The sequence below is a fragment of the Caenorhabditis remanei genome, chromosome IV (assembly GCF_010183535.1).
Source record: "Caenorhabditis remanei strain PX506 chromosome IV, whole genome shotgun sequence".
Taxonomy (NCBI): Eukaryota; Metazoa; Nematoda; class Chromadorea; order Rhabditida; family Rhabditidae; genus Caenorhabditis; species Caenorhabditis remanei.
In genome coordinates, this window is record NC_071331.1 from 10,910,461 (window position 1) to 10,923,173 (window position 12,713).

The 12,713-nt window shown below is 38.9% G+C and overlaps 2 protein-coding genes across 2 annotated transcripts; both read left to right on the forward strand.

The window, feature by feature from the left end:
- Positions 1–334: 334 nt before the first annotated feature.
- On the forward strand, positions 335–1,120 carry GCK72_013221 (uncharacterized protein; the record flags this gene model as incomplete). Its single annotated transcript, XM_053729727.1, has 1 exon — positions 335–1,120. One exon carries the CDS (start codon positions 335–337, stop codon positions 1,118–1,120), a length of 786 nt encoding a protein of 261 aa, XP_053584499.1.
- Positions 1,121–6,147: 5,027 nt separating this feature from the next.
- GCK72_013222 (uncharacterized protein) lies at positions 6,148–11,281 on the forward strand (the record flags this gene model as incomplete). Its single annotated transcript, XM_053729728.1, has 14 exons — positions 6,148–6,159; positions 6,865–7,005; positions 7,107–7,200; positions 7,249–7,414; positions 7,571–7,702; positions 7,888–8,011; positions 8,164–8,243; positions 8,292–8,351; positions 9,412–9,619; positions 9,735–9,821; positions 9,871–9,936; positions 10,756–10,886; positions 11,117–11,158; positions 11,212–11,281. 14 exons carry the CDS (start codon positions 6,148–6,150, stop codon positions 11,279–11,281), a joined length of 1,413 nt encoding a protein of 470 aa, XP_053584500.1.
- Positions 11,282–12,713: the final 1,432 nt, after the last annotated feature.

Consider the following 12,713-nt stretch of genomic DNA (forward strand, 5'->3'; position numbering starts at 1 on the left):
TTACAAAAATCTTATTAAGTTGACAGAACAATTTCATTGATTACCTGAACCTTCATATCAATTTCACTTTGGATGCAATTTTAGCACAGTTTCATTAAATTGTATCCAATGTTTCAAAAGATCTTGAAATGTAGATCCCTTTTAGGATCACCTAATATCATTATCAATATTTCGTCATTATCAATATTTCGATGCTCATTATCAATATTTCGATGCTCATTATCAATATTTCGATGCTCATTATCAATATTTCGATGCTTTATCAATATTTCGATGCATTATCAATATTTCGATGCTCATTATCAATATTTCGATGCTCATTATCAATATTTCGATGCTGAAACACGGCCCCCCTAGCCTTAAAAGGGCTCTCACGGATTCTGATATTATCGACGGTTATGTTGCCTACGAAGACTACAGGAAGCTTTACGATCATGTCGTGAAACTGACCCACCAAATCAATGAACTTCAATCTAGCCTGATGGAATCCGCGTCCGCCAAAGTCAGCGAAAGGCTGACCGACACTTGTCCTATCCTTCCAGACCCATTTCCCATCGGACAGCCGGTTAGTTTAATTGTTCGCGACGATGTCTTCACTGATCCCTCCACGAATACCAAATCCTACGCTAACGCTGCTTTGAATGGTTTGGCTAAGCCTATCGATACACTTTCTATTGCTAAAGAGGCCGCTAAAATCATGGACAAGGCCACCCGGGCCGTTGTCGAGAGGATGCCAGATAATAAAGAAGACCCTGATCAAGAGAAGTTAGACCTGGTTTTTTTCACAAAATTCAGTACCACTCACGGACTCCCGGTGCCTTCCGAAGCACATCGTCACTTTTCTAAGACCGCCTGTCGTCCACTGAAACTCCAGTTCGCTAACAACTCCGAGCGTGACAAATTTCTCCATGGTTTCTACAAAGTTAAAAACTCCGACCCGTCTCTCTCGTCTATCCATAACCGCCCACGAGCTCGGAGGGATCTCACTAAGGAGGAGCTGAAAAGACTTTACGAATCGAGAAAGTTCGTATACGACAACAATCTGAAGGAAAAGTCTTCCAAGTATATCATGGTGGATATCGACTACAAGCTGAACCGTAACCCTCGCCCTTTTATCTAGATGCCTGGTATCCTCCTTCTTCCCTTCTCTCTTCTCACAAGTTAGTTCCTTCATTTTCTTCTTCCATCTCTCCTTCTCACTCTTATCTGACTCCATCTTCCCCAATCATCCAATCCAGACAGTCTGACATAAGCCTAGATGTTCTACTTTCCAATGTTCGCGGTGTCGCTTCCTTGTCTAAAATTTGCCTTATCATCGACTTCTTCCGATCTTCCAACCACCACCTCTTAGCATTAACCGAAACCTTTCTTGATCAAACTGTATCATCTTCTCTCTTTACCTTTCCTGATATCAACATCGTTAGGTTTGACCGCGATCCCTCCCTTCATCATAAGTCTAGAGGAGGCGGAGTCGCAATTTTATCCAAAAGTAGTATCACAGTCTCTCCAATTGAAATTAATTCAGCAGTCCACTATCCTCTCCACAAGTCTGAAATTCTTTCCTGCAAGATTGCACCAGCCGCTGCTTCTTCTTCCAACTTCGCTCCATTTACTATATGCCTAGTTTATAGACCACCCGATTCACGCACCCTTGAGTCGGAAGCTCTCTTTAATCACCTGAATACTTTCCTCCCTCTCAAATCTTGCCTCCTAATCGGGGATTTCAATTTTCCCGAAATAGTCTGGTCTCATAAATCTCATGCTCCTCACAACTTTCAGAGCTTTCTAGATTCCCGTGGGTTTGCTCAGCTCACAAACTTTCCTACTAGAATTGGCCCTACTTCTTCCAACATTCTCGACCTCATCATCACATCCAACGATTTTCCCATCTATAAATTAGAATGTAGTCCACCTCTTCTCAATTCAGATCATCTCAGCGTTCATTGTGTATTCGGACCTCCCATTACAAACTCTAATACATCCAGACCTCCACCCGTTTGTCGCAATCGCCTTGACTACCGTAAATGCGATTTCAAAGCCTTAAACTCTTCACTGGCTTCTACTGACTGGGATCTTCTACTCAGCACCCTCCCCTCAGCATCTGACAAATATGATAAATTTATCTCAATCCTTTCTAATCTAATTTCCTCCCACACCCCCTTCATGTCTCCTGTCAAAACCCGCGGTCCTTCTAACCTTGCCAGGCAGCTCAAACGGGTACGCTCCTCATATTCTAAAGCTCTCAAACTACCCACTCCTCCCCCTGCTTTAATCCGTAAATTCCAAGCCCGAATCAAAAACATTCAGCATAGTATCAAACGTAAATTTTACCGCCGCGAAAATCATATCCTCGCCGCCCCCCACAGTAGGTCATCCCGTGCCTTGATAAACACACGGGTTAAAGGCAGGTCTGCAATCCCACATCTTTCCGTAGGCAACGAACTTATTACTTCAGATTCCGCTAAAGCTTCTATTTTCTCTTCTGAATTTCTGTCAAATTATAATTCCACCGTGCCTTCCTCTCCATCCTTTCCCATCATCAATCCGTCATCTTCCCCTCATGCACTCCCACCCATAGACCTTTTCCCCCCATGGGTTATTGAGCAAGCTATCACCAAGATTCCCTCCAAATGTGGTTTCTCAGTTCATTTAGCCAACTACTACGTTATCAAACAATGCGCCACTACTCTTGCCTTACCCCTTTCCATAATATTTTCTGAGTCATTTAAATCTTCAATTGTCCCCAAAGCCTGGTTGCACGCCACTATTATACCCGTCTTCAAGAAAGGTAATCCCTCCGCACCTCAAAATTACCGTCCCATAAGTCTAACAGATCCCTTTGCACGCCTTTTTGAAAGAATAATCTGCCGTCAAATCAGATTGGACGTAGGTCACCAGTTTAGCGTTCACCAGCACGGGTTCCTTCCTCGTCGTTCTTGCCCCAGTTCTCTTGTTTACTCCACGTCCAACTACAAAAGGATTCTTAAAGATCACCAGACTGTTGACGTAGTTTTTTTCGATTTTTGGAAAGCATTTGACAAGGTAAACCACACTCTCTTACTCAAGAAACTTTACAGTTTTGGTATCCCCACCCAATACGTTTCCTGGTTCAAATCTTTCCTGAAGGATCGTACTTTCTCCGTCATGGTTAATGGTTCTTTGAATAGTAAAGTTTCCCCCATACCCTCTGGAGTTCCACAAGGTACAGTAGCCGGCCCTCTCCTCTTTCTAGTTTTTTTAAACGATCTCCTGCTTTCTCTTCCTCCCAGCTTACACTTTGCAGCTTTTGCGGATGATATCAAGCTCTACTCTCACGACCCTATTCTTTTGCAAACCGGTATCGATACTGTATCCAAATGGGCCTCCTCCAACTCTCTCCCTCTTGCTCATACTAAAACTACTCTTCTACGGCTCGGTTCCAAAAACCCGGGTCATCTTTATAACATAGACTCCATCCCCATCACCGAATCTTCAGCAGTACGGGATTTAGGATTGTTAACAGATTCACACTTGAAATTTGATAGCCATATCGCCAAATCTTCTTCATTAGCTATCCTACGCTGCAGCCAACTACTCAAGTCATTTCGATCTCGATCCCTTCCTCTGTACAAACACTTATTCAACACCTATGTCCTTCCAGTTCTTGAATATTGCTCTTCTGTTTACTCTCCGTCTCCCTCTAGCATCCTCTCTCATAAACTTGAAAAACCTCTTCGTTCGTTTACCAGAAAAGTTCTTCAGAGGTGTAACATACACTATACCTCCTATCTAAATCGTCTCGAGATTCTTGACTTATACTCCCTCCGTCACCGTCGTCTCAAATCACAATTAATTCTACTTTATAAAATCATTTGCGGCGCTACTTTTTTTCCCTGAAATCCAGGCATATGTCAGACTGTCCAACTCTAACAGACGCCCCATGACACTCATTTGTATTAGGCCCCAAGTTAATGACTTTTTCTCTTCCACAGTCCCCATCTGGAATTCCATCACATCTAATTGCCCCAAATTTCTCCCACCCGGTAAATTCATCTCCCTTCTTGAACAATCCATTAATCGGTTATAATTATGAGCTTTTTCACCTCCAATATGTTATATCGCCCCCCACTCGCCCCATTCCATTTTAACTGTCAGTCATATTAATTTATTCTTTTTGAAATTCTCACCACCAATACATCCACAATATTCGGTTTTAAATTTATCTTTCCCCAACCCTATCTTGCCATTATGATCCTCTATTTATACATTGTTCCCCCACCCCTACCTGGTCTTTCGCCTCGTGAGGGGCTTGATCAGGTCTCAAGTGTTAACTACTGATTTTTTTCTTTGTGTCAATAAATTAAATTAAATATGATTTTGCCATTCACGTTTTTTGTAGCAGTTCAGTGACAAAAACCTCATACTTGTCAAATCACGGGCCGGCCCGCGGGCCGGGCCGGGCCGGGCCGGGCTCGCTGAAAATTTCAGGGCCCGGGCCGGCCCGCAGGGCCCGCAGCAAAAAATTATTTTTGAAAAATAGAATTGAAAGTCTTGGAAATTAAATTTTTTCTTCGGTTTACACTAAAAAGAGGTCGGGGGATTCGATAAGACTACTTTCAGAAGCCTCCAGCAAGTTCTTGATCCTGATTCTGATCATCGGCTGATTTTTTTTTCAATATTTTGACGGGCCGAACGGGCCGGGCCGGGCCGGGCCGGAAGATATTTTTAGCGGGCCCGGCCCGTGACAAGTATGAAAAACCTAAATGAGCTGCTGATAGCTTCTCTCATACTCCCAATTTTTAATTTTCCAAAAGTTACAGATCATTGAATACACCTATTATTTTTTCAATACTGTTTTGGTAAACTTCCATTATCAACTCTACTGTTCAGAGCACATGAAAGAAAAATTAAAGAATATTCTCCTGTATCGAATTAATGTTAAATTAGGAGAAATGAAACCGAAAATAATGGCTTATTTGTTCTTGTTGTTTCCCATGTCATTATGGTTTTTCGACATAGTTCCGCTGAACTGAAATGGTTTTAAACAGACTTGTGCAGGGCCGGAATAAAAATTGTTTTAGGTTCGGTCCGGAAAGGTCCGCACCCGGCCCACTCGACCCGGTCCTGCCCGTTTTGAACCAAAATTTAAATGTTTTGACATCTTGTTTTTAAGTCTTGTCCACGACAAAAAATGAGCCGCCCCGATTTTTGAAAAGTCTGGTTTTAAACAATGACAACAAAAATGGAGCACTTTTCAAGGGCTTTCCTATCAAGGGCAGAATATATAGAAAATCAAAAAAATTGTCTGTTTAATGACTCCTACTTCATACCTTCAATAAAATAATTGAACAGTAAATAGATGTTGGGAATCACTTAACCTCATGGGTTGGGATTGCGCTTCAATGACTAAGACCCGCACACAAAAACGAACTAAAATTGAATCTGGGTGATTGACAATGATTATATGTCCCAGCCGTCCTCATTATTGAGAATATCTCGTTGTGATGAGCATTGCAGCATCGCTCAAAAAACTTTCAAACCTATGGAAAGATGGGGTTCAACTTCTCTTCACTGTTTAAAATCAGTCGATAACAAAAATTACGCTTCCTCGAAACAGTGAAAAACTTTCATTTTTCTCAATATTCCACTTCGTTCATACTCCACACCGGTGCAAAGCACCTACCACTCCCATATCTTGAACCTTGTCCCCCATGTGCACCCAAGTAATGTTCCGTGCAAATTTGAACTTTCTCCTCCTTCTCCTCCTTCTGTTCCTCCCCGATTATTCTTTTTTCGTCTCTTTCCAAAATCTATAACTTCTTCTCTCCTCCTCAACTCCTCAAACTTCTTCAAATCTCTCTTCGTCACCAAATCAAGAATAGAAGTCAATGAAGTCAGTCTCCCGCCGCCCGTCTTCTTCTTCTATCCGTAACTCAATTCAGTCCCGTCGCCTCACTTCCATGACCTTCCTCTCCACTCCTCCTCCTCCTTCTTCTTCATTTTGTCACTGTTTATTCGTTCTACGCCTTCTTCTACTTCTGAAAAAGTGAACAACGTCTTCTCCGTTTCCATTACTTTTTTTTGAGAATCTGATTCTGAAAAAAGAAAAGAAAGGGTGTCGCTTCTGAGAGGATTCGTGTGACGCAAGGGGAAGGAAGGTGACACATCATGCCACGATGGGTAAGAGTGTGTTCTCAATAACAATTTGAACTTATTTTGAGAATTTGGGTAGGGCCTCCACCGTGGAGGGAAAATTTATATGTTTCAAAGAGTTTTTATGGATTCAAGTTACATTTTTAATTCATTGAGACAACATTGTTTTTAACTCTGACCTACCGAAATTTAATTTTATTTATTTATTTCATCGAAGGGTGGATGCCACTTCTGCAAAATCACCTTGAAATCACCTTGAAATTCACTTTTTAATTCTTTTCATTGTTTCAAAAAAATTTAGTAGAGCGAGGTTATAAGAAAAAGGTTACTCACAAGTAGTTATCACTATTCAGCCCGAAATATTCCAGTTTCATGAATCAAAAATTAATCAGAAATCATGATAAATGATATTCGATTCATGTATCCAGTATTTATTGCACCCAAAATCTAAAAATGTTCAAAATTCTCGACATGGATTATAAACAAAACCTTTAAAAATTCATTGATTTCATGTTTCACGATAACTGTAATTTTTCTTTCGCACAAGCCGTATATTGAATAAGATGTATTCATTTTGGATGCCCATTGAAACTATGATTATTATAAAGACGAACCCAGTTCAGAGATGCATCCCAAAATGAGAATGTGTTAAACTTATCAAAACTATAAGAAACCGAGAAATTCACAACAATCCTCACTCCCCCGTCACCTCAACTAACTTCAAATTTTCAGATGAGTCATCCCGGTTGGGTGATGGTTTCATTCCTCACCGAACTACTATCTCAATCATCGAAAGGAATCGCTCAATCACTGGATAATTGTGCAAATGATACGGAAATCATCAATGCGTTACTCAAAGATAGTTATAATAAGGTGAGCAACGTGAGAATTATCAAAAACAAAATCAGCATCGAAACGAAGTTTTTTTTCAATATTTGAAGAATGTGAAACTGAAAATAATAAAACATTTCCAGCACTACATACCATCGCATCCAACACATGTCCGAGTCGATATGTGGGTTCAAGAAGTGACATCTGTTTCAGAACTTACACAAGACTTCGAAATCGGTTTGTTGTTATTAGCGCGCCATCAGCTGTTACATTACCTTATTTAAGATCTGTACATCAACGAATTCTGGGAGGATCCTGCATTAGTATACGAAGATATGAATCCATGTAAACGGAATATCTCATTTGATGATAAGGTTCTGCAGAGGTTATGGATACCCAACACTTGTTTTATCAATTCCAAAAATGCAGCTATTCATGAATCACCGTTTCGGTGAGTTAGTTTTGAAAAAAAGAAACGATCGTCATATTGAAGTAGAGAGAATCCGAACATCATAAACCACATGTTTGAAACAGTAAAATAGTTTTCATTTCAGACATTCCACAAATTTTCATTACCTAGTTTATTATATAATATAAAACTTTCCAGAAACGTCTTCCTAATGGTATTCTCAAATGGAACACTTTGGACGAATTATCGAATGAAACTAACTGGACCATGTGATATGAAACTGAAGCGATTTCCATTTGACAAGCAGAAATGTTATCTCACTTTTGAGTCGTACGTTTTTGTATCGAGTCAAAATCCACTAACATGATTAAAATTTAGAGATAGCTGATATGAAACAGTAGTTTGTTTTGATATTTATAAAATTCAAAATAAGCTTTTGTTTCTTATCTAAAAATCGAGGAATATTACCATACTGTCATAAAATAACTGATATGAAACTGTAGAAAACATTTCAGATTCAATTACAACACCGGAGAAGTGAGAATGTCGTGGAACCAGCCATATCCTGTTATTCTACTCAAAAGAATTGATCTACCCGATTTCAAATTGGTCAATTTCAGTGTGATTGCAGTAGAGCAGGTTTGTAAAATCGTCTGTTGTATTAGTATTCGGGAATACTCTATTTAGAAATAATGAGAACTAGAAACAGACAAATTAGGTATATTTATGCAAGACATGAGACATGCATTATCACTGAACTACTAGTGGGCCGTGAGTATCTTTAATTTCAGATGTACCCTGCCGGGTGGTGGGATGAGTTGACTGTCGCTTTTGTGTTCCAACGAAGATACGGGTGGTATGTTCTACAAGGGTAAATAGTCTTGTTTTCCTGGTTTTTCCAAAGAATTCGAAATTTCAGATACATACCAACTATGGTCACAATTGTCATCTCTTGGATTTCATTCTATTTGGGACCGAGGTGAGTACATTTGAATGTGATTGGACCTATCTATCAGGGTTGTGCAATATTTGAAACATGACTCAACTATAATTGAGCAATCCAACTTAAGACAAAATCGTGTTTCCATGTATTTCTTATCTGAATTTTGTTCTTTAAACTCTAATTATTAAAATTTTGAAAACCCAATTGATATATGTAACATCTCTGCTTCTGTTGCTTCTAGAGTGTCGCCTCGCGAGACGAAACTCGCAAAATTCCCGATTTCCCGGTTTCGGCTCGACTCGGTTCGTCCCGGTTCGTCTCGCACTCTGTCTCGGTTTGGTTCGGTTCGTCTCGGTTCGGTTTGTCTTGCATTCGGTTCGTCTCGATTCGCAAAAAGTTCGGAAAGTTAATTTCCCGCAAATTACTCGCAAAGTTCACAAGACAAAGTGAACTATTCTCGTATTTCACGCGTTGATCATTTCTACCGTTAATTTTCTGAAAATAAAAATTTGGTAATTAAAGTCTTGAACTTTTCCAAAATAATAAAATAAATTTCAGAAAAAATAAATGGAAATGAGATTAGAAAAAGTTCACGACTTTAATTACCAAATTTTTATTTTCAGAAAATTAACGGTAGAAATGATCAACGCGTGAAATACGAGAATAGTTCACTTTGTCTTGTGAACTTTGCGAGTAATTTGCGGGAAATGAACTTTCCGAACTTTTTGCGAATCGAGACGAACCGAATGCAAGACAAACCGAACCGAGACGAACCGAATGCAAGACAAACCGAACCGAGACGAACCGAACCGAGACGAACCGAACCGAACCGAGACAGAGTGCGAGACGAACCGGGACGAACCGAGACCGAATTCCCGCGGGACTCGCATGAACTCTAGCTACTCGCGGGACAGGGTGTCTTCCGAGGCGACACTCTAGTTGCTTCATTTTATGATATTATCGAAACATTTATAGTTCCAACTTTTTTATACCAGTAACCACAATAATATTATCGAAACATCTATAGTTTTTTTTACTCATTATAAATCATTTACAACTTCCCCCTTCCACCCTCTAAATTCCCAAATCTTTGCAGAGCAATCCCCGCCCGAACAATGCTCGGAGTCAACTCCCTCCTTGCGATGACATTTCAATTCGGAAATATTATTCGAAATCTGCCACGTGTCTCTTATGTAAAAGCAATCGATGTATGGATGTTATCTGGAATGTTATTCATCTTCCTATCACTTCTCGAGTTGGCGGTCGTTGGATTCATGTCGAGGAATGAGGGATTGCCTCCGAAAGTCAGTTTTTTACTTAAATGTAAACATTTTTCTGATGTTTCAATGCGTTGCCAAACCTGATGAAAGCCCAAAATAAATAATGAGCTCAAAAAATTTTCCAATTATAAAATTCCAGATCAAAAAACGAAAAAGACAAGATGAAGATGACGAGGGATTCTCATGGAAGAGTATGCAGACAAGTCCTCATTTAGAACTGAGACAGGTATGATTTCAACGGGTTTCTTTTTCAAGATTCTAAAAGCGTTTTGCAGTTCTGGGTGGACAAACGAGTCAATTCACTACGGAATGACAGTGGAGTGCCTCCAGCTGAAGATTATGTGAGTCCTCTATACTTCAAATCAGACATATTGATGACTGAAACTATGTAATGAACCACACTCAGCTCAGCTTCCAGAAACTAAATTTTGAAGAGGTTATCATGAAACTGTAACATTTTTTCAAAAAATTATTTCAAAATGGGGCTCGTTACTTACTAAATGACAGGGGTGTGCGGACAGGAAAATTTCGGAATTTCGGACACTAAAAAATGTCCGAGTTTCAAAATTTCGGAATTTCGGAATCTCGGACTATTCCGAATTTCAAATTTTCGGACTTTCGGAATTTCGGAATATTCCGATTTTCGGACTTTCGGAATTTTTTTTCAACAGACTGTCCCATTTACCCATATCGAATGCTGAAAACCGTTTTTTTTGTTAAAAAAACACTGCGAAAAGACGAAAATTAAAAAAAACCGCCTGAAAACTGCGGAAAAAATTTGTTCGAGACCCGTCATGAAAAGTGCGCATGCGCCTTTAGTACAGTACTTTCTCTTCCATTCCGAATTTTTTTCGGAACGTTCCGATCGGAATTCCATTCCGAAATTTTTTTTCGGAATATTCCGATCGGAATTTCATTCCGAAATTTTTTTTTCGGAATATTCCGATCGGAATTTCGTTCCGAAATTTTTTTTTCGGAATATTCCGATCGGAATTCCGTTCCGAAAATGAGCCGATTTTCGGAATTTTTCGGAATTCCGAATTCCGTTCCGCACACCCCTGCTAAATGATCAGTGCCTATTTTGCGACTATTACCTTTTAATAAAGCCTTTCAACTAAAATCCATTCATGAAACCGTAACCCTGACTTCCCCAATTTCAGGCACCAATGGAACTCGAACAACCGTATCAAAACATAACAAAACGAAGAGAAAAACGGAAATGGATGAGTGGATTGAGGAGAAAATGGAGGGCAATGAAGGAGTTACGACCCGAAACTGTTGATTTTTATAGGTGGGTGAATCGATAGATATTCAACAAACATACCCGATCGTAACAAGATCTACGGATTCGATGATACTGTAAAGTTTGAGAAAAAATATTGATGCAGTTAAAAAAAATTTTTATTACACCACAATTACAATCAGATCTGAAGATCAAAACGTAATTAGGAGTATTTTACTGTTCTATGAAAGTTGTTAATTAAATTAAATTTAGAAAATGTTATAGTCATTTATTTTCAGTGCAATATTCTTCCCAACGGCGTACATGCTTTTCAACATTTCGTAAGTCTCATCTCTCTTCTGAATTATCTAAACTCCTCTTTCTTTAATTTCAGATACTGGAGTTTCTATTTGACAAGTCTTTCGGAATATTTCGATGAGGATGTGAACATTGAACAACCATAGTTTCATTATTATCTTCTATTTCTTATTCTATTTACTTTCCTGAAAATATCATCAAAACTTGATCTCTTTTCTATGTGACCTCTTGTTGTTTTGGTTCTTTTTTGTACGTTTCCATAATGAATTTTATTAATTGATTATTTTTCTGCATGTTGGAAATTTATAATGCAAAGAAAGTATGCACAGCTTTCAAAATGAACCTGTAAGTAATGGGAAATTCTGTTTCCTAATGCTTTTGAAACGTAGTGATGTTAATGGACTGGAATTCAATCGTGCCAAGGTAAACTCCATCCTTAGTTATTGAACGCATTTAGAGCATACTTGTCACGGGCCGGCCCGTCAAAATATTGAAAAAAAAGCTTGCTGCGGGCCCTGCGGGCCGGCCCGTGATTTGACAAGTATAATTTAGAGAAATAACACCGAAAATTTCATCTTACTATACTTTTCGAGTCAAGAAAATATCATAAATCAAACTAATGCCACTTCTTATATAAGTTCAGTTACAGCAATATTTTTCCAACTTTAATAGTCTATACAATCATGAATCGTATTGACTTCAGTTTATCTTACTTCAGATTGTTTATGTGTCAATCCAATAACTAAACGATTGAAAACTCACAGCTTTCTTATTAAACGTGTTCAATTTATTGGTGTTAAGCAAATGGTAGAAGACAATTAAAGTATTACAAAATAACTGTTAAAAAATTCTCAGGTATTTTTTGGCGAGGGTTGGGCAGTGAAAATGTTAAAAGGGCCATGTGGCCATTGAATAGGGCAAATTGCCCACAAAAAGGGCCACATGGCCCAGTGGGCACTAGTTTGGCGCGGGTTGGGCACAAGCTGGAGAGTTGGTTGCCGAAAGGAGAAGCTGGTTGGATGTGGGCACGGGTTGGGCACCTGTTTGGCCCCGGTTGGGCACCACTTTGGCCCGAAGTGGGCACAAGTTGAGAAATCGCGCTCTACAGCACACGCTGATTTTTCACCACGATTTTTCTAATTTATTTCGTTTCTTTTTCAATTCTTTCGTCCTTCTATTTTATGCTACTTTATTTCAATTAGAAGATGAGATAATCTACACAGATCCGCCGATAAAACAGGTAAGACGCTACTATTTTCTTTTTTTCTTTTTATCTTTCAATTTTTGACAAATTTCAGCTTAACGAGAAATAAATTCAACAATAAAAGCATCATCATCAACTATGCGCTTCGGCTACTCCACTGCTCGTCTCTGTTAATTTTCGAATTTACTTTAAATTTTTCGTTTTAATTTGTATATTTGTAACTTTTACTAAAAATTATATTCTTCTTCTGTATTCCTATTCCCCATTTTAAAGCTTGACAAATTCTAGTTTATTTTATCTTATTACTCCCCATTATTACTGAAATTACTATTTTGTGTTTAATTTTGATGAATAAATAGTAGTAAAGTACAAAA